The sequence below is a fragment of the Alternaria novae-zelandiae genome (assembly GCF_023758075.1).
Source record: "Alternaria novae-zelandiae strain BMP 2774 chromosome Unknown scaffold_2, whole genome shotgun sequence".
Lineage (NCBI taxonomy): Eukaryota > Fungi > Ascomycota > Dothideomycetes > Pleosporales > Pleosporaceae > Alternaria > Alternaria novae-zelandiae.
In genome coordinates this window covers 875,783-899,084 of record NW_026056962.1, presented here as the reverse complement: position 1 = coordinate 899,084, position 23,302 = coordinate 875,783, and the positions used below count along the sequence as shown (strand labels likewise).

At 52.3% G+C, this 23,302-nt stretch overlaps 6 protein-coding genes across 6 annotated transcripts; 4 read left to right on the top strand and 2 right to left on the bottom strand.

Moving 5' to 3' along the window:
- Nucleotides 1-563: 563 nt before the first annotated feature.
- Nucleotides 564-4,611, top strand: J4E88_001323 (uncharacterized protein; the record flags this gene model as incomplete). Its single annotated transcript, XM_049394993.1, has 3 exons — nt 564-4,091; nt 4,143-4,306; nt 4,362-4,611. 3 exons carry the CDS (start codon nt 564-566, stop codon nt 4,609-4,611), a joined length of 3,942 nt encoding a protein of 1,313 aa, XP_049258857.1.
- A 1,512-nt stretch (nt 4,612-6,123) lies between these two features.
- Nucleotides 6,124-8,118, top strand: J4E88_001322 (uncharacterized protein; the record flags this gene model as incomplete). Its single annotated transcript, XM_049394992.1, has 2 exons — nt 6,124-7,796; nt 8,088-8,118. 2 exons carry the CDS (start codon nt 6,124-6,126, stop codon nt 8,116-8,118), a joined length of 1,704 nt encoding a protein of 567 aa, XP_049258856.1.
- A 2,928-nt stretch (nt 8,119-11,046) lies between these two features.
- J4E88_001321 (uncharacterized protein) lies at nt 11,047-12,075 on the top strand (the record flags this gene model as incomplete). The annotated part of the gene is made up of 1 exon (XM_049394991.1): nt 11,047-12,075. The coding sequence occupies one exon, from the start codon at nt 11,047-11,049 to the stop codon at nt 12,073-12,075; it is 1,029 nt and encodes a 342-aa protein (XP_049258855.1).
- Nucleotides 12,076-12,524: 449 nt separating this feature from the next.
- Nucleotides 12,525-13,795, bottom strand: J4E88_001320 (uncharacterized protein; the record flags this gene model as incomplete). The annotated part of the gene is made up of 5 exons (XM_049394990.1): nt 12,525-12,650; nt 12,704-13,056; nt 13,120-13,410; nt 13,696-13,709; nt 13,788-13,795. The coding sequence occupies 5 exons, from the start codon at nt 13,793-13,795 to the stop codon at nt 12,525-12,527; spliced, it is 792 nt and encodes a 263-aa protein (XP_049258854.1).
- Nucleotides 13,796-18,304: 4,509 nt separating this feature from the next.
- Nucleotides 18,305-22,032, top strand: J4E88_001319 (uncharacterized protein; the record flags this gene model as incomplete). The annotated part of the gene is made up of 2 exons (XM_049394989.1): nt 18,305-20,419; nt 20,659-22,032. The coding sequence occupies 2 exons, from the start codon at nt 18,305-18,307 to the stop codon at nt 22,030-22,032; spliced, it is 3,489 nt and encodes a 1,162-aa protein (XP_049258853.1).
- A 134-nt stretch (nt 22,033-22,166) lies between these two features.
- On the bottom strand, nt 22,167-23,225 carry J4E88_001318 (uncharacterized protein; the record flags this gene model as incomplete). Its single annotated transcript, XM_049394988.1, has 1 exon — nt 22,167-23,225. One exon carries the CDS (start codon nt 23,223-23,225, stop codon nt 22,167-22,169), a length of 1,059 nt encoding a protein of 352 aa, XP_049258852.1.
- Nucleotides 23,226-23,302: the final 77 nt, after the last annotated feature.

Genomic DNA, 23,302 nt, shown 5'->3' with positions numbered 1-23,302 from the left:
AGCGTCGGCAAAGAGGCGGCCAGAACGCGTTTCCATTCGTTGAGATGGCCATCGGCGAGCTCCGATCGAGGGAAGAGGCCCTGGATAGCGGCGCAAGGCGCGCACGTGACGGCGTCAGAACCGCTCTCCGCCCGGAGATGCACCAGGCGTCATGGGACTACGGGGCCTGAATTGTCGGCACATGGATTTCTGCGGCATGTCAGGCCATGATGGTGAGGTGCAGGGCGGTGGATCTGATGGACGCGAGCTCAGCGTTGCAAGGGTAGGTGGGTAGGGAAATGTGCACGTCCCCACGCTCAGCGGCTGCTGCCCGCAACACGTCGAGATGGCGATGCTGCGCGCCATGCACCATTCACTCACACTGTCATTACACCAGCTCCACACTCCCTAGCCTCTGCCCCAGCCGCTCCTTCCCCGAACCTCCGCCACATTTCCGTTTTTGGCTAGGCACCGCAGCGACAGCGACTTCACCTGGGCCCGCGAATGCTCATGAGGCAAGAGGAGGGCACCGCCGAAAGACAGATATGCGATGCGGCCGGCGGGAACACGGTTAAGGCGCGCTCATGACGCCATCAGCTCGCTCCGTAAACACACAGGCCGATGCCGCCGACCAGACGTCTCTCCTTGCACCTACGACGAGTAGAGATGGGCGCTCTGCGTCGTCGGTCGGCATGGCCAGCTCGCGGGGAGGCCAGGCCTCGTATGCCTCGTATGCAACCGCCAACACAGGCCCTGGCAGCTTCAACACCGCTTTGGTACGGCCCTCGACGGCGCAAGACGGTCGGATACGTCCCGATTTCGACATGCACGCAATTACCGTGGGGGACAATGACAACACAACCACTGAGCAGAGGCAGGCAGAGCTGCAGGATCAGATTGAGAAGGAAACCAAAATCAAGATTGGCTCGGAGAACCTGCTGGAGGCATTGAACGCTAAGAACGCAAAAGACAGCAAGAACCAGAGGCTACAGGTCGAGGAACAGCTCAATATATCGAACAGGAAATTGGCCCAGTTGCAGTCGGGACTGGCTGCGGAGAAACAGAGAGCAAAGGAAGTCAAGTCACCACCAGCGGACCCACAGAGCAGACTTTCATATCTCTTCCGACGGAATCTCTCACGTTCACCGTCGCGGCATATCGTTGAGAAAGAAGTGGGAGAGGAGGAGGAAACTGAATCGCCGACCTTCGTTCTGGCAGAGATATTGCAGGCCCTGGAAGTTCAGGGCTTGCAACCGGAATACTATGTAGAGAGAGCCAACTCTCTGGTCCTTCTCTTCAAGCGACACCCTACGCTGAAGTACGACCTAGCCTGGTCCATTTTCGGACTACGAATGCAAACCATGCTCCTGAGCGACAGCCGCGAAGTTGTTGCAGCAGCATATCGAGTCATGCGCTATTCCTTCACTGATCGCAAATCTCTCCGGATCATACGGGCTCTTCATACAGACCATCTTGTCATCTTGTCATTAGTAAAAGAGTCCAAAGCCAGTGTGGAACGTGAACAAGCACTAAAGTTTGTCCGAGCGTTCCTCGACGTTAAGGGAGGCGTTGAGGAAATCGCCCGCGCCGTAGTTCGTATCATCGTTGCAGTGGCCGAGCACGCAGAAGACCGACTGAGGAATATCGCGACCCTGACTTTGGCCGAGATTCTTGTCCGGAAGCCATCTCTTCTCGTTGCAGCCGGAGGTATGGGCGCTTTGGCTGATGCTCTTGGGGAAGGAAGCTATCACGCGGCCGAAAGTGTTGGCACTTCGTTCCTCTATCTACTGGATACTCCCAGGCGACGCCGCTTTTTGCGCTCCGGGCGCGAGCTGGAAGCTCCCTTCGCCATGTTCACGGACGCAAATACCACTCATGGACATTTGCACGAAGAGAAACTGAAGGTCAATGCCAAGGTCATAGCATCCTTACTCCGAAGTTGGCCTGGACTACTTACCCTTTCCATGAACAATTTTCTGCCCCTTCGATCCTTACTTTGGTCCTTACAGATTCCTACTCCTCATGTTCGGAACATCATCTTGGAACTTTTATTCGATCTTCTCAGGATCAAGCCTCCCTCCTGGTCATCCTCTTTCCTTGCTGGTCGGCGTTTGACTACCTATGGCCGCGTCACGAATCTAAAAAACCAGCAGATCAAAGAGACTTCAACCTCCAGTAGCACCGAGGACGACACCACCAAGTGGAGCTTACTAGACCATTATGTCTCTGTAGTTCTGGCTGCATTTCTACATGCAGGTTTGATGCCAGCACTGCTACAGGCCGAAGAGGAGTCTCTGACATTGCCGTTGAAGCGCAAGACAACCCTTCTAATTGGGGAAGTTTTGAAAATGGCCAATGAATTACTACCCCCCTCGTGGAGCGCGCAGATCCAAGTACTCCCACAACTTTTGCACTCAGCGGCGCGGTTCGACTCAGAAGACCGCTTTGTCGCTATTGGTACCATATATCAAGTGGACAGCATCAACAGGACTCTTTATCGGTCCGGACCTACGTCTCTGTATACCACTAAGAGCACTGCGCTCTCCGATAGCACATCGACAAACAGACAATCTGACCATGCGGCCAAGCTACAAGCCGCCATGCAGGTGGACGAGGCCCACTTTCGCAATCTCATGGTCGAGACCCAAGTATTGAACACGGTCACGTTCACGAAATGGAAGTGGGATTTGATTCTGAACATCATCGAAGGCCCTCTGCTCAATCCCAAACGCCTGGACGAGGCTATCAAAGTAACCAAGTTCATCCATCGTGTCTTGGGGTTCTATCGCCCATTCAAGTACCGTTTCTCTGAGATCAAAAATACCAAACCGAACCAGCGATACGTGCGAGCCGGATGCGCCCTGATGCAAAGTCTCCTGCAAAACCCAGAAGGCGTCAAGTATCTGGCAGAGAGCAAATTTATCCGACAGCTTGCCGAGTGTTTGTCGCATTTCGACCGGATGAGCGGGCTAACATCTGAGTCGCCTATCTTTCAGACGGATCGGATGAACGAAACGCTCACTGGCGGCTACTTTGCGCTTCTGGGTGCTTTGACTAAAGACTCTCGAGGAATCCACATTCTAGAAAGATGGAGAGTGATCAATATGTTCTACCACATCATCGAGCTCAATGACCGCGACGACCTGATCCGAACTCTGTTGAGCAATATGGACTACACTTTGGACGGTCATCTACGCATCATCATCTCCAAAGCCATGACATCATGCTCCAAAGAGATTCGTATTTTTGCAACCAGATTGTTGCGCAAGTATGCGACAAAGCCTATGGGAGTGAGCAGCTCTACCAGTGTAGCGGAATGGGCTATCAGGCTCCTTGTGACGCAGCTGTACGACCCGGATGTGGAAGTGTGTGAAGTGGCAATCAAGATATTGGAAGAGGCTTGCAACCAGAAAGAGTCGTTGGAATTTGTCGTGAAATGCCGCCCGGCATTGGATCATCTGGGCGAAATTGGTGCTCCACTTTTGCTCCGGTTCCTCTCAACTTCGGTAGGCTACCACTACCTGGATGGGTTGGATTACATCACGAGAGAGATGGACGACTGGTTCCTGGGAAGAAACGATACTTACGTGGCTTTGATCGAAGCCTCCATGGCTCGCGCACTCGCGGACATACCCGAAAAGCCGTCGACTCAACTGACGTACGACGACACGCCTGAACCAACGGACTACGGCCTCGTGCCACCGCACTTCTATCGGGAACTGACCAGAACCAAGGAAGGATGCAAGCTACTGAAGCAGAAAGGTCATTTTGACGAGTTCGCCGCGACCATTCGAGACTTTGCGTCGGAGAATGACGACCCTGAGATAATTCTCAAGGTCAAGGGCTGCTTATGGGCGGTTGGCAACGTGGGCTCAATGGAATTGGGGGCGCCATTCCTTGAGAGCTCAGATGTGGTCAAGTGGGTCGTGCAGATTGCCGAGCAGTCAGAAGTCATGTCACTTAGAGGCACAGCCTTCTACGTACTGGGCCTGATCTCCCGAAGTCTCCATGGCCAGGAAATCCTGCTGGAATATGGATGGGACGGCGTCGTCAATGACTCTGGCGAGGCACTAGGGTTTTGCCTGCCGTTAAACTTCAACAAGCTCTTTGCGGTCAGTACTTGATTTCTTTTTCGCCTCGGACAATGATCTAATGCATTATAGATGAGACCCTGGGTTGCCCAGGCGGAAGACATGAGCTGGAACCCCAATGCAGAGATTAAGGTTGCGGTCACCGACAGGGATCCAATAAACGCGCGCATCTTAAAGCTCGCGACTGACTTGGGCAATACCGTGCTTGCCAAAAAGGCAGCAAACGACTTGCAGGCGTAAGTAGTCCCTTGTTCGAGGGCTAAAAGTTACGAGCTAATGTATGCGGCTTAGAATCAAAGCTAGAAAGGCACCCGGTTTCAGCAAGCCTGCGATCTTCCACAAGGTGATGCAGATTCTGGAAGCACATCACTTCCGTCTCCCAGCGTGCCGGTTCATGCTAGACTTGTTCGACAAACGGGTTCTCGAGCAAATTGTGCTGGAGGAAGAAGACGACGACGAGGAAGAGGAGTCGAGCATTGAATCAGACATCAACTCAGAGGCGGAACAGCCAGGGACAAACGGTGGGCCCAGGGCACCGTGAACTGGTGTTCGCGAGTACGAATCCGAGATTTCGGAAACGGGCGTTGAGGAGCGTTATGTACAGGGATGTCAATGTACAATAGTCATGTTCTGTGTTGGTGGAGCCGAGCCAAAGCGTGCGTGGAGAGGTTTCTTTTGCATATGGAGTTTCCCTGGTACGTTTTGGGAGGCTTGCCGAAGATTGTCCACTAGTCTAGCGCTTCATTCGGTTATGCCCAGGTGTCTGGCGAAGCTGGTGGAACCGCAGCCAGGGACAAGAGCGTCGAGCGATATTGAATTGAACAACAAAAAGGTCCAGACTTGATGGGTGGCCTGGATATCCACGGTCTGTGTAGCCGCGACTAACAGACGTTGTAGCTTGCAGTGTGGGTGAGACACGAGGCACAAGCATTGTTTGCCCTCAATGGTGAAATGCAAGTCGTCACCACAATCGGACCCTCATGGTGTCCTTTGCCAGATTTACAGGGTCTTCTGTGGCGGCTAGTCTTTTCCGAGCGAGACACATGGGAAAATGACAGCGAGCGGACCCGCTGTTGATTGGCTGCGTAGACGTGATCCATGACGACGACGACTTTCGCTTCTTACATGTATTACCGCCGAGCAACGATAGAAAGACACGAATTCTTGCAGATAGACGCACCTGCTGTTGCGCTGGGCTCGCGCGGCTACGCTGCTGGTAACGAAGATGGGCCTGGCAAAGACATGCCGCTCGAAAGGCATTGATTTGGCTGGAATTACATGATCACCGCCTTTACCGTGTCCACTCCGGATACGCGGCGCAATCAATGGGCCGCGGCAGTCATCCCAGTGCTCGGGATACCGGTTCGAGGCGCGTCTGGTGTGGGAACAAGCAAGGCTTTGCGTTGTCTCTGGCTGCGTGGACATTTGTCTGCGTATGGACCGTGCCGTTCTCTCATGGGGCCAGGATAGGCTTAGCCTCGATCCGAGCATCCCAGCGTTGAACACAGACATCGGGTGGCAGCCTTCCATGACTGATACGGGGCGCAGAGCAACATCGCCGATCTTTAACTATCCGTCCAGCATGGATGACCACTTCAAGTTGTTCTCTCTTGAACATGGCCCTCGTCCGCTCTGCGCTCTACTGCTAGACTGCACCACCTCCTCCCACTCGCGAGCTCTCGTGTTGCCACCCCGCGTGCTCCTATAAACCTCGACACTGTCTGCCCCCGATAATATCAGCACCGTCGGCAGCCTCTGTCGTCATCCGTCCCTGCATCAGCACGCGCGTTGCTGATCCGCCTCGACCCAGCGTCCGAAAGCATCGACCCTTCCGTGAAAGACGTTTCAACCCTCTCTTGCCTATTTCGAAGGTTTGACTATCTTTGAAGTACGCAGCCTCGCTATCGACTACATAACCGCCCTCCCTCCCTGCACACCTGCAGTGCGCATCCGCTTGACCACCTCGGAACCAACCAAAACCGCGACCTGACCCACCGACGGGCCTGCGACTGTACATGGCTGCCGCAGTCATTGCACAACATAGCGAATCTACATGAATCACCAACGGACAAAAGGGTGCTCTATCGTCGAAAGCGTTGAGCATTCCTTTGAGCCTCAATTATCTGCACAGGCCTTCATGTGCGACAATGAGCGCTCGGCAGAGGCTTCGGAGGCGGTCGCCCTCGACGCCCACCGCGACGCCCGACAGATGGTCCGCCTGGTCCAGTGCCCGCGATGCTCGAAACCTCTGAGTGTCCCCGTCACACTGCCCTGCGGCCACACCGTCTGTCGCGGCTGCCTGCCTGCCCCGCAACCTCGCACCAACATATCCTACCCGAACACGCCGGATCGCCTCATGGGCATCGCGTGTCCGCTAATGGGCTGCGGGGCCGAACACGCTTCTGCTGAGTGCTCTGTCGACGTGACGTTGACCAAGTTGATGGACTTGATAAAAGCCGAGATAGTCGCGCATAGACCATCTGCGGAAAATACTCCGATGCTTCTGATCGAGATACCCCAGCATGAAGATTCACCCATGGACGAGAAAGAGAAGGAAAAGCCTAGTCACCCTGGGCACCAGGAGGAACTGCATGGCGGACGTCTCGTGTCTACGTTCACCATGGCTGAGATCGGCAAACTTCGGTACACTTCCGAAGTCCACTACCAGTCGTTATCGGCAAGCGGGGACAACTACGACCATCTTGACATCACGCTGCTGGAACGCTTGCGCGACGTAACCCACAAGGAGTTAGACTGTCTTGTCTGTTACAACTTGATGCTCGACCCGACTACGACTTCGTGCGGTCATACATTCTGCCGCCGCTGCCTCGGTCGTGTCATGGACCACAGTAGCATTTGCCCCTTCTGTCGCAGAGGACTGCATGTGCCTGCGTCCTTGCAGAATCAATCTAGCAACGTCATACTCAACTCCTTGTTGAATGGGCTTTGTCCAGATATGGTCAGTGCTCGTGCCGATGCTCTCAAAGCGGAAGAACAGGCCGGGGACAACGTCTTGAACGTTCCGCTCTTCATTTGCACTCTGTCATTACCTGCAATGCCGACTTTCCTTCATGTGTTTGAGCCCCGCTATCGGCTCATGATGCGACGTGTCATTGAAGGCAGCAGACAATTCGGCATGGTCATGTACAATCGCACTCACGCCCCACAAGGCGATCTTGGTCCGACCCCGTTTCTGGAATACGGAACGCTACTCGAGATCGTCAACTACGAGCTACTCCGTGATGGGCGTAGCTTTATCGAGACACGTGGTATCGGTCGTTTCAAGGTGAGGGCTCATGGCTTGCTTGATGGGTACAACGTCAGCCGCATCGAGCGCGTTGAAGATGTCTCTCTTGCCGAAGAAGCCATATTAGAGCAGCGCGAAACCACCATGGCACGGGACTATGCGGAAGCATTTTTCCGCGACCACCCGCAGAACCAGCTCCCTGCGGAAGTCGCGATTGAGACCCTTTCTACGCAACAACTACTCGACAGTTGCACAGCGTTTGTGCGGGAAATGAGAGAGGCTAGCGCGCCTTGGCTTCGTGAGCGCATCATCCAAGTCTACGGTGAACCACCTGAGGACCCCGCGATATTTCCATACTGGTTTGCCTCTGTCGTCCCAATCGTGGAAGAAGAGAAATATGTTTTATTACAAACAGAAAGGGTTCGCGAGCGTCTGAAGATTGTTTACTCGTGGATTGGCAGGATCCGCGGGCAAAGATGGTAAGCATCTACCTTTTCCTATCTAATCATCTCCCCAATCCCTCGGCTCTCGGCACCAGGAACCCGGCACATGCACTAAGTCTTGGGTGACACAATCACAAACGGTGATCGTCCCGCCGTCGTGCAGCATGGCTTCCGCGGAGAGACGTGGATCATTGCTTGTGCGCTGATCACTATGACGATAGAGATACCGTACGAGTGTCCAGTGACACATTCCCGTCCATGCCATTGGCTTTGGATACTTTCGACGCAAAGATATATCCGGTGCAGTAGCTGACAACGTATCGATAGGTCTTCGGGCAGCGCATGCAGTATCCTATGACTCTTGATTGCTATAATTACCATGGGCATCTCGATCCTGTCTACGCCTCCACCTCAGCCTGCCACCAACTCCCACTAGGAGGACGAGACGCTTACATCACATTAAGCTCACGACTTTCCAATACCACCAGATACCCTTCGCTCATGGCCAGAATTTGATACCAGTCCTCACGTCTACATGCCCTTCGGCATCACGAGGCACTATTTCCTTTACGTGTATTGCACTATTTTACGTCACGAAGATCTCGTTTGCTATGATATGTTCTTTCGCTTCTTCAACGATTACCCCCTTTCAGGAAGGACCCGGAGCTTGCCGCGGTCCATGTTCAAATGGCTTTTTTAGACCCAGGTGCCAGCCTGGCCTTCGTGGGAAAACTTTTTTTCAGGACAGTTTTCGAAAAAACGGCATGCTGTAACGAAGGGTGAGGAGTAAACTTTGCATTTGGCAGGCGTTGTTTCTATCGTGTCGATTTTAGCGGGGCTGCTTTTGCTAGAGATGAGGGGAAGATGGCTTTGTAGATACTAGAGTATTTGCGAATGAGATATGTCCATCTCTGATCTATGTTCTGTGCATTGCCGTACTCTATAACACGGTCGCTGATGATGACTTCACATTTACTCGTAGTTAAAATGTCTGATCGCAGAAGTGCAGATCCAAGGATGATATGCCCCATTCAAGTAGGCACGTGCCAATCCGCATAAAAAGCATTGAGTTTCGAGAAGGCGATAGTATGCTTCTACTTGGATCTTCTGTATCCGGTTTCGGCCGCTGGGTCGGGGTTTGGCACATCGGCGTTCTGACAATGCTGCAACATCTTGCTGTCGCTAGGGTAGACCCGTTCACAGATTAGGCAGTTGACTGTGAGTGTTGTTTTCATGCTCTTATGTGTACCTTGATGGCCTTCAAGAGACCACTCTGGAGCCTACAATGACGATAGATCTTCCGATTTGCTTGTTTTGTCATAGCGTAGTCTGCAGAACTGTTCAGTTTCTTTCCTTTTCCGAGGTGATGGAGTCTAAGGCTTGTTGTGCGGAGAGACACGTGGCACGAATTCCCATCGTCATCCTGCTGCTGCCATCCCGACAGCCGCTGGTACAGCATCGTCAACATGTTCTGGTGGACGGGCTTGTCAATACGATCGATGGTTGGCATAGCTTCTTCAATCTGTTCAATCTCTCGGAGTATCTTAGTGTTACCGTTGCGCGCAGGGTAGGGTTCACGTTCTCTTGCAGGGCATCTGAAGTCGATATGAGTATTCATCTTCTTCTGGGGCCGAAACTTCCTGCCGCAGTAAATGCATTCGAAGCCGAGAGTAGACCCAAGACTCTCATCTACCGTGGTCTATCGGGCGGTGTCCATTGCGTGTACGGTTCGGTGGTGTTCCTCCAGAGTCACTTTGTTGTTGAAGGTCTCCGGGCAGACAGAGCGGTCGAATGAAGAGTTGGATAGTTCTCGGTGGTGTGTGCGCAGATGTTGATCCAGGTTGTTCTTAGTGGTATATATTTTGCTGCATTTTGCGCACTTCCATGTCTCTGCCAATATCGCTGCCTCACGGCATCGCTTCTTTGATGCAAAGTTTGCTTTCTTCGCTTCATCGTTGTGTAGAAACATGTGCGTCCTCAAGCTTGCTTCATTCTTGTAGTCCTTAGACTTATAGGACATTGTACTCTCTGTGCTGTCATGGTAGCGGAAGGAACGAAGGACGATTCTAAATTCCTAGCGCAGGTCTGCTCCGACGATGTTGGTAAAGACCCTTGGCGTGAGGCGGTGTCGATGCACGATGAACGCAGGCAGGCGCGGCGTAGCTGTGAGTGCAGGTACGCTCAGGCGAGGTTGGACATAAGAAGATGCCCAGATCACTCATCCTGGCTTCTACGAGGGCGTGGCAGTCGTTTGTTCCTTCCAACTATTCATGGGGTTGTTGCCGCGGGTCCACTCTTCGCGCGCATAGACGGTCTAACCTCTTTGGGCGAAAGACCGCATTCGCCCAATACATCGTGTTGCGAATACTTACGCCCTGCGAAATTTCGCGTTCTGCCGTGGTTGCCTAATTCCCCTAAGTTGCCCGCTTGCGACGCGGACCCCGTGGCTGCTGACAGGTTATTCGATCTCGTGCCATTTGTCTCATCAAATCATACCGTCTCGGGCGTATTCAAGGCGCGACAGGCACGTAGAGCTAGCTTTCCACGTATGCAGGAACCAGTTGTACAGTCACAGACGTAACCAACGGGAGACAACATCAACATCGAGCAAAGCAGCACCACCACGCGCCGCTACAACCGCCGGCACTCGGAGCCTCCTGTTGCCGCGCCGTGAATATTTGAACCTTACGAGACGCCAAGGCCATCAGCAATAGGTACAACCCTGGGGTAATACGGCGGATACGGCTGATACGGCTGAAACGTTTTCCGAGGCCGGTTTATCAAGCCTGCACACCCGGCCCCCAAATCTAGTCACAGCTTCTCCTTCAGTACCATACGATCGTAACACCAGGCCACGCACATCCAACGCTATAAAGGCGACCATATAGGAAACGCTCGTCAGTCGTGCGGCTATGGGAAACACAATGCACTCATCGCATGCCGATGCCTCCCAGCTAGCGAGCTGGAAAGCGGCAGCGAACACTGGTGTCATTGCTGTGGCCATCATCGTCCTCCTCGTCATCTTTATCGTTCGAGTGGCGTCGAAACCGAAACCGTACCAGCTGTTTCCCGTCTGGGCAACACTTGAGATTGGGTTAACTTCGCATCTTCTCTCCGAGAATGGACTGGGTCGCCGTATTCTGTGAGTACCATGAAGCTTTAACCATATAGAAATAATACTCATGTCCGCTTTTGTAGGATGTTGCTGCGGCGAAACAGTGGATCTCTTGTTGGGCTCTCATCAAAACACCAAATACTCATCGATTCGCCGCACATCACACGGTTGATGGCAAAATCCATCTTAGATCCTTTGCCGTCTCAGTACACCCTTCTCGTCCGTGTATTCGGCGGCGTAGACTCACTGCAATTCAAAGAAAAGATGGACGCTTCAAACAGGGATCTACGAGCACCTGTCGAGAAAGTCTTCATGAACGAGAACGCTGCCACTGCTGCTTTGGAGAGAGCCTGCATACCCGAAAAAGTGAAGTCCTTCGTGACCTTCCAGTCTAATCCTCGCGACATGGAGTTGTGGGAGCATTCGGCACAAATTCGGGTGATCAACCCTGAATCCGGTGGTGTTGAGAAAGTGGAGGCAAACTTCCAAAGCTTGATTCGAGACTTTGGCGCCTGCATCGCTATCCCACAGCTATACGGTCGCGATTTCCTCGATCGATATCCACAGGCACTAGAGGATCTGTGGAAGTTTGATAACGATCTCTTCCCCCTTTTAATGATTGGCCTGCCTCTGTGGGCTCCTTTGAAAGTGATGAAAGAGGGTCTCGCTGCGCGGACCCGTCTCATCACTGAACTCGAGGCTTTGTATCGCCGAATCGACCAGTACCAGCAGGGAGATCCTGTCGATTTTGACGCTGATATGCGCGACGTTGGTGAAACAGCATTGGGAAGGAACAACGTCTACAGGAGGGAAGGTTGGTCCTTCCCTGAGCGTGGTGCTGGAGACCTTGGACTCCTTTGGGGCCAGAATGCGAACACGCAACCACTCCTCTTCTGGCTGTTAACCTACTTATATTCCACACCCGATATCTTGGAGCAACTCCGCGAGGAACTGACCCAATATATTACGATGTCTACGTCCATCCCCAGAGAATTGACATCGATGGATATGCAAGGCTTGTCAAGGAATTGTCCGTTGCTGAAGGCGTGTATTTACGAGACCTACCGTCTTGTAAACGAACCAACGTTTGTATCCCCGTTCGAACTTTATGTAGGACATTTACTGACCTCGTGCACCCACATCTTAGGTCCATTAGATCTGTTGGTTCAAACACAGTTCACGTTACGGACGGGGATTTGAGACATGAACTCAAGCCGGGTACATTCGTGTCGGTACCTTATTCTTTGGTAAACCGCGATGCTTCGATCTACAGCGATCCCGATAAGTTTGACCCTGGACGATTTCTGGAGCTGGACCCGTCATCTGGGAAGCTTACTGCTCGATATGGACGACTGAAGCCATGGGGATCTGGCTCTGCAATGTGTAAAGGCAGGATATTTGCTGAGAAGGAAATTGTGACATTAGCTGTTGCTATCATTACAATGTGGGACGTTGGCCCAGCGGACGGGGCATGGAAGCTTCCGGGCAAGGTTCCGGGAACCGGAGTGAGAAAGCCGACCAACGATATACGTGTGGTGATTACAAGACGGATTTAGTATACGACATAGTTAGCGTAGTATGCATGTAGCATACAGCTCTCACCAAGTATCGCAATCGTTGCAAACATTCGAATTTTATTTCCGATTACATTAACGCCTCAGTCCCTCGTCCCAAGCAACAAACGTTTGGTGTCGATAGTCTGGCATACACTTCACTTTCTCCGGCGGAGAAACCTCCCACTCGATTTTGATATCATCTCCTTCGTCCGCAACATGCTGCAGACAAGTCAGTATGTGTATCACATGCACTTCGCACAGTCAGAACTTACCTTGGATGTGGATCCTTTCAAAGCCCTGAGCTTCTTTGTTCCTTCGTCCGAGTATTCCACGTTAACGCTCGGTACCACAGCAATCTTGCCATAACCGTTAAACCACATGTCCTTGGCGAACAGCTTCGGCTCGCCTTGAAAACACTCGCCTTCCTTATGCGTTCGAAACTTGATCTTTTTCTCCATGAGCGGTTTCGCGGTGAAGGCCGTTATGCCGTTCCAGCATGAAAACACCTGGAATGGTTTTGAGGTCGACCAGCGCGCTTGTGATTTAGGGTCATTATAGAAGAGATTCCAAGCGTTATCCCATGATCCGTCTTCCGGGATATTGAAGAATAGGTCCCCAGTCATTCCTAAGAAATAGGTATACTCAGTCAGTATATGTCTCACATGCGCTTCGCACAGTCAAAACTCACCGCGACCGATCCAAACATCATAGTAAGTCGGGTTGTCGCCAACGTATGTCCAATCCATGGCACACGTTTGATCTGCTCCCTGGAACTTCCGCTGATGGATTATTTCTAGAATATCTTCCATACACAAAGCCACGTCGTTGGAGAAGATGACCGTAGTATCCTCGTCGTAATGCTCCGGATGTGCGATAAGGTCTCTCAGAGCTAGATTGCGGAGCTTTGCAAGGTTCTCGATGCGATTTTCTCCTTTGGCTAGAGGGTTGATATCGCTCGATTTGAAGTAGTATCGAATACCTAGGAGTGCTTAGCTTTTTTATCTCTGAATGTAAGCTGCCTTGGGTACCTAAAAGTTGCATGCTAGAGTGAAGTTGATTGAGTATATCAAAGGTGCCATCGTCGGATCTTCCTTCGACTATAGATAGCACGCAGTTTTGTGGCCCAAGGAAGTACATAGTTTCTACTATGGAGCCAATCAATCGCGGAAGAAGGTCAACACATTGATGTAGATCGAGGGCAAAGAAGTATCGAGGAAGTTGCCCATGTTGGAGTGATCCAGATGATCCACCGAGATACGCATACCTTTCAAGGTTTGGCTGCGGGCACTCAAGTCGTGGGAAAGTCGTAGACGCAGGATTCATGATGGCGTGCAGATATGCTGGTATATCAATGACGGTGGCATTGTTACTTTCCGAAAGTTCAGAACCGCCGCTGGCATTGGGAGGCTCGGGGGTTTGTGATGTTGTTGGCGAGTCATCTAGGTTGCTCGGCTTCGTTTCTAGTCCCAAATGTTAGATCCGACTCACATTATCGGGAAGCAGAGGCTACACACCTGCCGGGGTTGGTTTGACAATACCAGTGACGATAGGTTTTATTCGCGAAAGGGAATCGCCATAGTCGAAAAACCCAAAGCCGGCTATCAGGAGGAAGACAACAGCAAGCAACGCGGTCGCCTTGAAGACCGATCGCAAGCCCCTCGTTGTCATTAGAAAGGAGCGACGAAGAAGAAAGAACAGGGTGCAACTGAGAAGCAATAAAGCCGATGAAGTCTCTTTCAAAGAATGTAGCTGCGTGACTGAGAGTGGCAAGTCGGATTCGCGCCGTTTCGCGTGGAGGAAGCGCTCAGAATAGGCCCACGGGTTGCGGCACGGCGGCAAATGACGCAGACAGTTATCCCACTAGCAACACTGTTTGGGTGAACAAGTGGCCCGTGCGTGCCTCCGGAGCGTCTGTTACCAGTGAAACCAGTCAACATATCCCTTCTGCCTTTCTCCCACAACAAGAAAAAGTTCAACAGCGTCACGCAGCGTCTACCAGTACCGAGAGAACCGCTCACGTATGCGCGCTTTCGCTAACTTAGTGAGCTCCGGGATATGGATTCTAGCAGCGAAAGTTGGGTGTTGGTGGCGCGCGCGGTTGTTGCTATCTCTGCCCAGGCGTTGCCAGGACCTCGGGATTCCAGGACAGATCCACGCGCGAAGGGAAAAATGCATATTCCAGTGCATCTAAATGCTTGTTGTGCTCGGGATGCGTCGCTCGTTGCCATCCTTGCCGGTTTTGCCCTGGTCGCCGAGAGCATGTCGTTGGTGTCAAACGATGAGGTCTATGGCGATACTGAATCCGCGACGATACCAGAGGTGCGAGTGTATCGACCTAGGAGATCAAAGGCGAATGGGCATTGTGGTTCGATGGCGATAATCAGGCTTAAGACAACTCAACATGGACGCTACGTGCTGACATTGTGGCAGATGGGGGCCGTTTCCCTCAAGACTAACACGACATCTTCGCCCCATTGACTGCATAAGCGCAATCTAAGAAATGGCTGTATTATCGCCCCTGCTGACCGCAGACCTGCGGTAGGGTCAGCAGTAGCCTTTAAGTCGCATCTATGCCCCCTACGTGTCGCACCCATCGTCGCATCTGTTCTTTCGCTTCTAGTACTGTACCAATCAACGCGCCGTCGTCACCATCAACATTGCCTTTGGAAGATGTTGAGGTTCCTCGTGTATCTTGTCGCCTTGAGCTCCGTGGAACCTGTTCGTGGCCGTTTTGCACCCCTAGGACCACGTGCAACACAGCAAGCATCTCACGCCCAGGAACAGATTTTCAGACGACAAGACGATGCATCTGCTTCTATCTGTGGATACACCGATGGCAATCCCAGTAAACCTCGAGGGGCTGGCCCTGGTTTCGTCTGCCTGGCGGATTCCGCCAACGGCTTATGGGGCTTTTGTCACCCTGGCGATTCAGCCGAACTTTGTCTTTTAGTCGGTATATGCGCTGATCAAGGCTCTTGTGCGTCTGGATGCGGCCAACTGTCTGATCAAACGGTTCGCCGTATTTCATGGTCGGTCTCTCTATAGCTTCAGACATACTGAGGGGCTCTTCTAATTAAAGTTTCCAGTGCATCCGACCAGTTCTGTTCCACTGCGCTCTTAATTGAGTCGGATCAGTCATTGTCATACATTGCCTGCGGAAGGGAGCCGAAAACCGAAAGCATCTTCGTGACACCGAACGACGCGGTCGCAACAACGACATCCACTGAACGCAGCGGACCTTTGGACAGTTCGACCCCAGATACACAGACTTCGATACCTCCATCTTCTACTACTACTGCACCCTCAAGCGCCAATGTCCTGTCCGGGGCTTCGTTGCCGCCGTCAACGTCAAATCCGACGCCCGATTCTTCCGAACACAAACCAAATAACATTGGGCCTATCGTGGGAGGAGTTTTAGGAGGGCTTACAGTGATCTGCTTGACCATTCTTGGCGTCTTCTTCATTCGACGAAAGCGTGGCGCTTCAAAAGAGAAAGTACAGCCATCTGGATACAGCTACGGTCCCCGGGATGAATTCGCACAGGAATCTGAATTGAGCATGGGAAACATGCGACACACGCGGAAGGCATATCAATGGGATAGCAGCCGTGGACCGGTTGAGATGTCTGGAGGTCATCATGTAAACATGGAGCCTGCCGAGCTTCCAGGAAGGGTCCACTGATGCCTACGTGCCCGATGGTAGAAGCAGGATGATGCATCGAGTCGCGGTGCGGTGCGATAGTAATGTTGGAGGCTGGTATATATTTTCTTATCGGTAGAGACGTAATGTAAAGAATGTGATGAGACCACGCGCGTGCTTAAAAGATACCACAGATGCATTTAGCTCTCCCGCCAAAAAAGGACCTCAACGTTCCACGACAACACCTGCTTGTTCATGCCCGATGCAATCAGTACCTAGCATACCGAATTTGCACTGACTTGAGGTGATATACGAATGCTGTCGGCGGGTCTGCGGGTGGCGGTGGGTCCTGACGCTAGTTGATTTCCCCGCCACCTCCAGCAGGCAGGCCTCAACAGACCCAGTCATTAGCTCCTGACAATCGCGTTTGCGAGAACATTGCACCTATGAAAGCGCCTACTCTTGTTACTTTCTCTGCAGTTGCGGTTAGTGATGAAAGACTTCGCAATGCGGATGGATTTGTTGTCTCGATCAACTCTTCATCGACGGTTCCGCTCGACTCATCGCTTCGCCTGCAACATATCTGCTAATTCACACACGACGTCTCGCAACCCAGTAAGAGAGTACACATCATCTGGCAGTTATACAAAACCGATGTCAGATTGCAAGCCTGAGAACCCAGAGTCTTCCTTCCCGATGTACAAGCCGATGGAAGATATCGAACCCTTCGAGCGTTACACTGTTGGAGACTACTATCCGGTACGAATCGGCGAGCGCTTCTGCTCGGCTCGCTATCACATTGTACATAAACTGGGTCATGGTTCTTATTCAACTATATGGCTAGCGCGTGACGAGATCCTAGCAAAGTATGTTGCTATCAAATTCTGTGTATCAGGGCTAGACCGTCCGTCCGAAAGTACCATCTTGAAGGCTTTGTGGGACGAGGGAAGACGCGGTGGCGAAGAACATATCGGTACTACGCTGTTTCCTGAACTTTTGGATGAATTCGAAGTGGAAGGTCCAGAGATACGTGGTACGAAGAGAAAGCACCGCTGTCTCGTCACGACACCTGCAATGATGAGCATTGCCGAAGCGCGAGACGCGTCCCCTTACCGTTATTTTCAGCTCCCAGTAGCTCGAGCGATAGCTGCTCAGATTATTCAGGCAGTCGCATTCATGCACTCTCGTGGGATAGTTCATGGAGGTGTGTGATGGAATAGTTAATGTGGGTAGATTATCAATTCGCTGACAGTGAATCTAGATCTACATGAAGCAAATATCCTTCTGCGCCTTCCCAATACCATCGATGATCTTCCCTCAGACCAACTATACGAAAGGTATGGACAACCCACGCTCGAAGAGGTAGAAAGGGTAGATGGACGCCCTCTGGATCATTGGGTGCCCGACAATGGTGTCGTACCAATCTGGCTTGGGGGCCGCGGTGACAAGCTCTCACTCGCCGACTCCCAGATCTTTTTAAACGACTTTGGCGAATCCTTCCAGCCAGGATCTCATGTGCGAAAATCTTCCCACACGCCCTTGATGCTAAGGCCTCCAGAGATACTGTTGGACCCAGTCTCGCAATTCTCGTTCCCTGCGGAATTATGGAGTCTCGGATGCGCAGTGTTCAGTATCATGGGTCAACGTCTCTTGTTTTATGAATGGTTCCCGAGTAACGACCAAGTCTTAGAGTATCAAGTCGCTGCTTTGGGACAGTTACCTCAAGACTTGTGGCTGAGATGGGCGAATCGCAGCCAGTATTTTGACGATCAACTGCGAAGCCTTAGAGGATTGGATTATCAGTCGTTGGAAGATCTTCTGGAGAAGTCAATACAAGAACCAAGAAACAAAAACAAGGTGGACGTGATGGACGAGGAGGAGAAGCAGTCATTTGTCAAGCTCATGAGATTGATGTTGGCATTTCGACCAGACGAACGACCTTCAGCGCAACAGGTTCTTGAGTCTCACTGGGTGCAAAATTGGGCTATACCAGCAATGGGCTTGATGGATGATGGCCTTGTGCACTGACAATCTCCATGGCCCGCCCGCCCTCTTGTTCAAACGATCTTCAGCTAAGAGAACTACTGGAAGCACCTGGTTTATCACCGATTGAAACATCAGGATTGCTATGTTTGTTTGGTATCTTGAACAAACACAGAAGCAGCTCATATATCATTGACACATCGGGCATTCAAGCTGCTGCACTTGCTTCCACTATACAACAGCATCTCAACATGACGAATACTAGTAGACCTAATCTTACAAACCAAGCCCTTCTCGACAAGATAGACAAGCTCCGAGAACTCAATGTCCGAGATCTTGAGTTACCCCAGCTTGTAGTAGTCGGAGACCAATCTTCCGGTAAAAGCTCAGTTCTAGAGAGTCTTACAGGTTTCGCATTCCCGCAAGGTGCCGGACTTTGCACACGATATGCGACGCAGATCTCTTGTCGCCGTCGGCCTGAGCAGAGCGTTTCGGTATCAATCATCCCCCGACCAAACGCAGATCCGGAACTCGTCGAGCGACTACGGAAGTTCCACGTTGAAGGAGATACGGTTACCGCCGATGTACTCGAAGAATGCTTCTCAGAGGCTAACCGACATATGGGGATCAGGATGTCTTCTGATGCCGGCGACTCTCAACTACAAGCGTTCAGCGAAGACATTCTCAAGATCGAGATCAACGGCCCGGACCAAGAGCACTTTACTGTGATTGATGTGCCTGGTATCTTCCGCGTCCCCAATCCTCCACTGACCACCGACAGTGACGTTACCTTGGTCCGCAACATGGTTGAGTCGTATATGCGAAATAGCCGGACTATCATCCTAGCGGTCTTGCCATGCAATGTCGACATCTCAACCCAAGAGATCCTCAAGATGGCCGAAGTTGCAGATCCAGAAGGTGTTCGAACAATGGGTGTGCTCACTAAGCCTGATCTAGTGCTGGAGACCGCAACTCGCGATACCATCAAAGAACTTGTTTTGGGTGGGCGGAACAGGCTGCGTCTGGGCTACTGCATGGTCAAGAATCGCGGCGCCGACGATCGCGCATCTACCCTCACAGATCGACTGGAGCAAGAGAAGCGCTTCTTCTCCAAGCCGGAGTGGAGGTCTTTGTTGACTACAGAAAGGTGTGGCGTGGGCTCGCTCAAGACCCGTCTTAGCAACCTACTAACAAACATCACAAAACGAGAACTACCAAACGTCAGATCTGATGTTCTCGGCCAACTGGCAGCCTTCCGAGAGCAACTGGATGGGTTAGGGCCTGCACGTACTGACGAGACATCTCAGCGTACGTACCTAGGAAATCTCTCGACGAAATTCCAAACCATCACTCAAAATGCCCTGAATGGCTCCTACGACGGCAACCATGTCTTCACAGCACAGCCAAGTCTGAAGCTCATAACTGCCGTGACAAAGATGAATGAGGCCTTCTCCAACGAATTCTGGCATAAGGGTCACAAACGAACGACATCCTCCACATCTGGTGTAAATGAGGAAGAGAAGGCTTACGAGCTTGGAAAGAGAGAGGAAGACGCCGCGCTAGTGCAAGCTACACTTGAAGACTATCCTGAGCTATGCGACATAGTTGAGATGGAGGATTACGAGTGCCCAGAGCCGATCGCTTCTGACGAAGACCCCATTGCCAAGCATATTGAGCGCGTCTATCAAGAGAACCGAGGACCAGAGCTGGGCACGTTCTCAGGTACCATACTGGCTATGATCTTCAAGGAACAGTCGGAGAAGTGGCCGCAACTCGTCCAGGCTCATGTCAGCAAATCCATCATTCTGGTGCACGACTACATAGCCAAGCTCCTTGCCCACGTCTGTCCCGACAAGGATATCTGTGACCTGCTATGGGATCATCTCATCATGGATGCAGTACGCAAAGCATATGTACGAGCTATGAAGCAGGCTCAATTTCTGCTGCGAATCGAGCGAGAAGGGAAGCCATCAACGTACAACCATTACTTTAGCTCAGAGGTGCAAAAGAAGCGGTTAGCTCGTTTAGACGCTGATATCGAAGAGAAGTTCCCTCACGAGGATGGCGCCGAACCTCAGCTCGTATCGACCACTAACCTGCGAAATCTGGTCATAGACAAAGACAACGTGCAGCAAGTGCGCGAAGACATTCTTGACGTCCTTACTAGCTACTACAAGGTCTCACGAAAGCGCTTTGTTGACGTGATTTGTCGGCAAGCTATCGGTCACTTTCTTCTTGAGGGTGAAGAGAGCCCCCTCAGGGTCTTCTCTCCTGAGATGGTGTTTGGTTTGGGAGTCGAGCAGCTGGAGTTGATAGCTGGGGAAGATGCGGGTACGAGGGAACGGCGATCGATGCTAGAGTCTGAGGTCAGAAGCTTGGAGGCTGCGATGAAATTGCTAAGAATTTGAGGACTCCTCATCTACGGGGAAAGTGGACTGCCACCTCCACGAAATACATGCAAAAAAAGCTGATAGGACTACATTGTCTTTAAACTCTCTCAAACTTGTGTTGTTGTAGTAATGTAGACTTCAGCGTACCTGTTCAACTTTTCCGTTGTATAAGATGAGTAGGCGAATATGATGGTTGGCTTATAGACGCAGGAGAGGGCAGACGATCAACCGTAAGTGCCGATTTGCCATCGCCACCAGAGATCGCAGCGCTCACCAGGGCTATCAAGACACATACGCGGAATGCGCCACCTCTCTACATCCCTGGGATATTGGAGTCGCCATCAACATGGCCGGCTACGAATGCCATCGTCGACGCCCTGTGGGCAGAGGCGTCACATGATGAATGCAGAATCACCTTACCGTCGACCCCTACAGTAGGACTAGATATGCGCCCGGATTACCTGGTGAAGCCGTTCGGGTCGCCGGAAGATCCGCTGATGGTCATGAGCTCTTACCCGACAAGCGACCCGACAAGTTCACTTCACATGTCGTATGGGACACTGAACGACATGTCTAACAAGTCCATCGCTGTGCTATTGATCAAACTCGGATACAACGTCGCCAATGTTCGCACAACCGGCGTGTTCATGGTGGACGTCTTCTCCCGACGCCTCGACAGAAAGCGGATGATTGGTCTCTCTGAAAAGGTCCTAGACAGCGTACCCAGCCAGCTTCGCCTTTATTGGCAGACTTTCGCGTTTATCTGTCTCGACAAATCCACCGCTCCAGTTCTCTTGTTAGCAGGAGGGACAGCGTTCCGGGACTACTGCCAGTATCTAAAAGAGCGAGGCAGGACAGCAAAGGTCCTATATCTGTCCGGCACCCAACGCTACAAAGCAGAAATCCCGGCAGCAATGCTAGAGTACTACGACAACAGCCCAACTACAGTTCGTCGTATCGCCATCATCACGTTCCACCCCGAGCGCTTCGCAAGAGAAAAGAGTAATACAAAGTCAAGCCGAGACGACGACATGGCGATCCGCGAACGCCTAATTGATTATGCCCTAATCATTCTATACGGGCAGCCCAACGTCCAGGGATTCCTCTCCACATGCGCATATCACTTCAACCTCCGTTCAGGAGCGCTCGTACGAAAGGACATCATCGCCAAAGGAGGGAGCGCCCTGTCCTCATATCTCAAGCTACCTCTAACGCTTAAGGATCCGCTGGACACATTCCGTTCCGCCATGAAGACGATTAAGATGCCATTGTCCAAAGACGCCATTGCGAGGATAAGTGTGCTCGCCATGGGTGCCGATAAGGCACTCGATTGGCTCGACCGCCCAGAACTCCAAGCCATCTATGGGCCCTACGTCGCAACCTACAAGGCGTCTGTCATCCAGACAGAGGATATGAGAGTAAGGCGGGGTCTGAACCAGGTAGAGAGAGTCGAAGGCAGGCACAAGCGTAAAGATCGGCGTAAGAGTCTAAGAAAGGCCTTGGACGACGAATTTGGACCGCCAGCTAAGCGGCACCAGAGCGTTTTCGAGCAAGACCAACGGCGACGACTGTACACTCAGACATTCTGAGATTAGCAACATTTTTGGGGGAAATAGAAAGACCAACACACGGGGATGTACAGGACCGCAAGCACCAATTCGAACGAGAAGGTGTGCTTCGTATTGGGGTATCATAGTAGAATGTGAAATGGCAAGACTGCGGCTCACGCAGCTTCTTTGCCCTCATCTGCGACGGTCGAATTGTCCTCCACTTCAGTCTCTCCGTCCTTGAACAGCTCCTGGCCCAGCTCTTCCAGAAACTTCTCCGCCTGCCCTTTGCTCCTCTTCTCCTGTATGGCCCTCTTCTTTTCTCTGACCATGGCTTTTCTCTTCTCCACGGCCTCTTTGCGCTCCTGCCTTACGCGCTCAGTATCTTCCCTGTCCTTCTCAATCCGTCTCATCTGTTCTTGCCGTTCCTCCTCGTCCTTGGAAAAGTTGAAGAAGCCCATGCCGCGCTGCCTGACCTCGGCTCTGCCGTCAAAGTGTACCTCGGGTGGCGGCGTAAGTTCTTTGTCGCGCTTGGCGGCTAGGTCAGCCATTTGCTGGGCGATGGTCTCGTCGGGGTTGAAGGCGTGTGTTTGTACGGTGTCGCCGAAGATGATGTTGGTGGGCATGCTGGGCCGCGCGGTGAAGCGGTCGGGTTCGTCGGCGGCGAGGGTGCGCTTTCGACGCTCTTCGCGGGCAGCTTCTGCACGTGTGCCCTTTCGCGTTCGTCCAAACTCGTCCGTATATTCTACAAGTTCCTCCTCTTCGTCCTCTTCCGACTCGGATGAGCTGGCGTGTTCCGCCTCGCCCTTTTCCTGTTGCTCAGCCCATTTGCGGTCAAAGTCGACGCCGTATTTGTCGTCGAGATCTTCCACATCGCCGCGCTTCAGGGCATCATACAGGCGCGCCTTCTCTTCCATGCGCCGCTTCGTGCGCTTCCATGCGACTTCATCTTCGCCCTTCTCCTCGGTTGTGCGCCCGCGGTGCTTCTGTGTGAAGTCGGTGTCTTCCAGGTCCTTCAGTGCGCGCTTCTTGACGTTCTTGTTGTGTGTCTTGAAGATGTCTTCCTTCTGTGGCCGTGCGCGGCCCGCGGTGGGCTTGTTCGGTTCCGTCGAAGAGTTCTTGATGAGGTTGGAGAGGGTCGAGGAGAAGGCGAGGCTGCTCGAGCTGGAGATTTCTTTCGCCTTTGCGCGTCCCTTGGGCCGCACGCCATAGAGATGGGCGTCTTTGGAGGACATGGTGGGGTTGGGGATGAAAGTCGGTTTGGGTGATGACAGTCGCGTGCTGAGCGCGTAGGCGCGGCGGCGATGTTCGG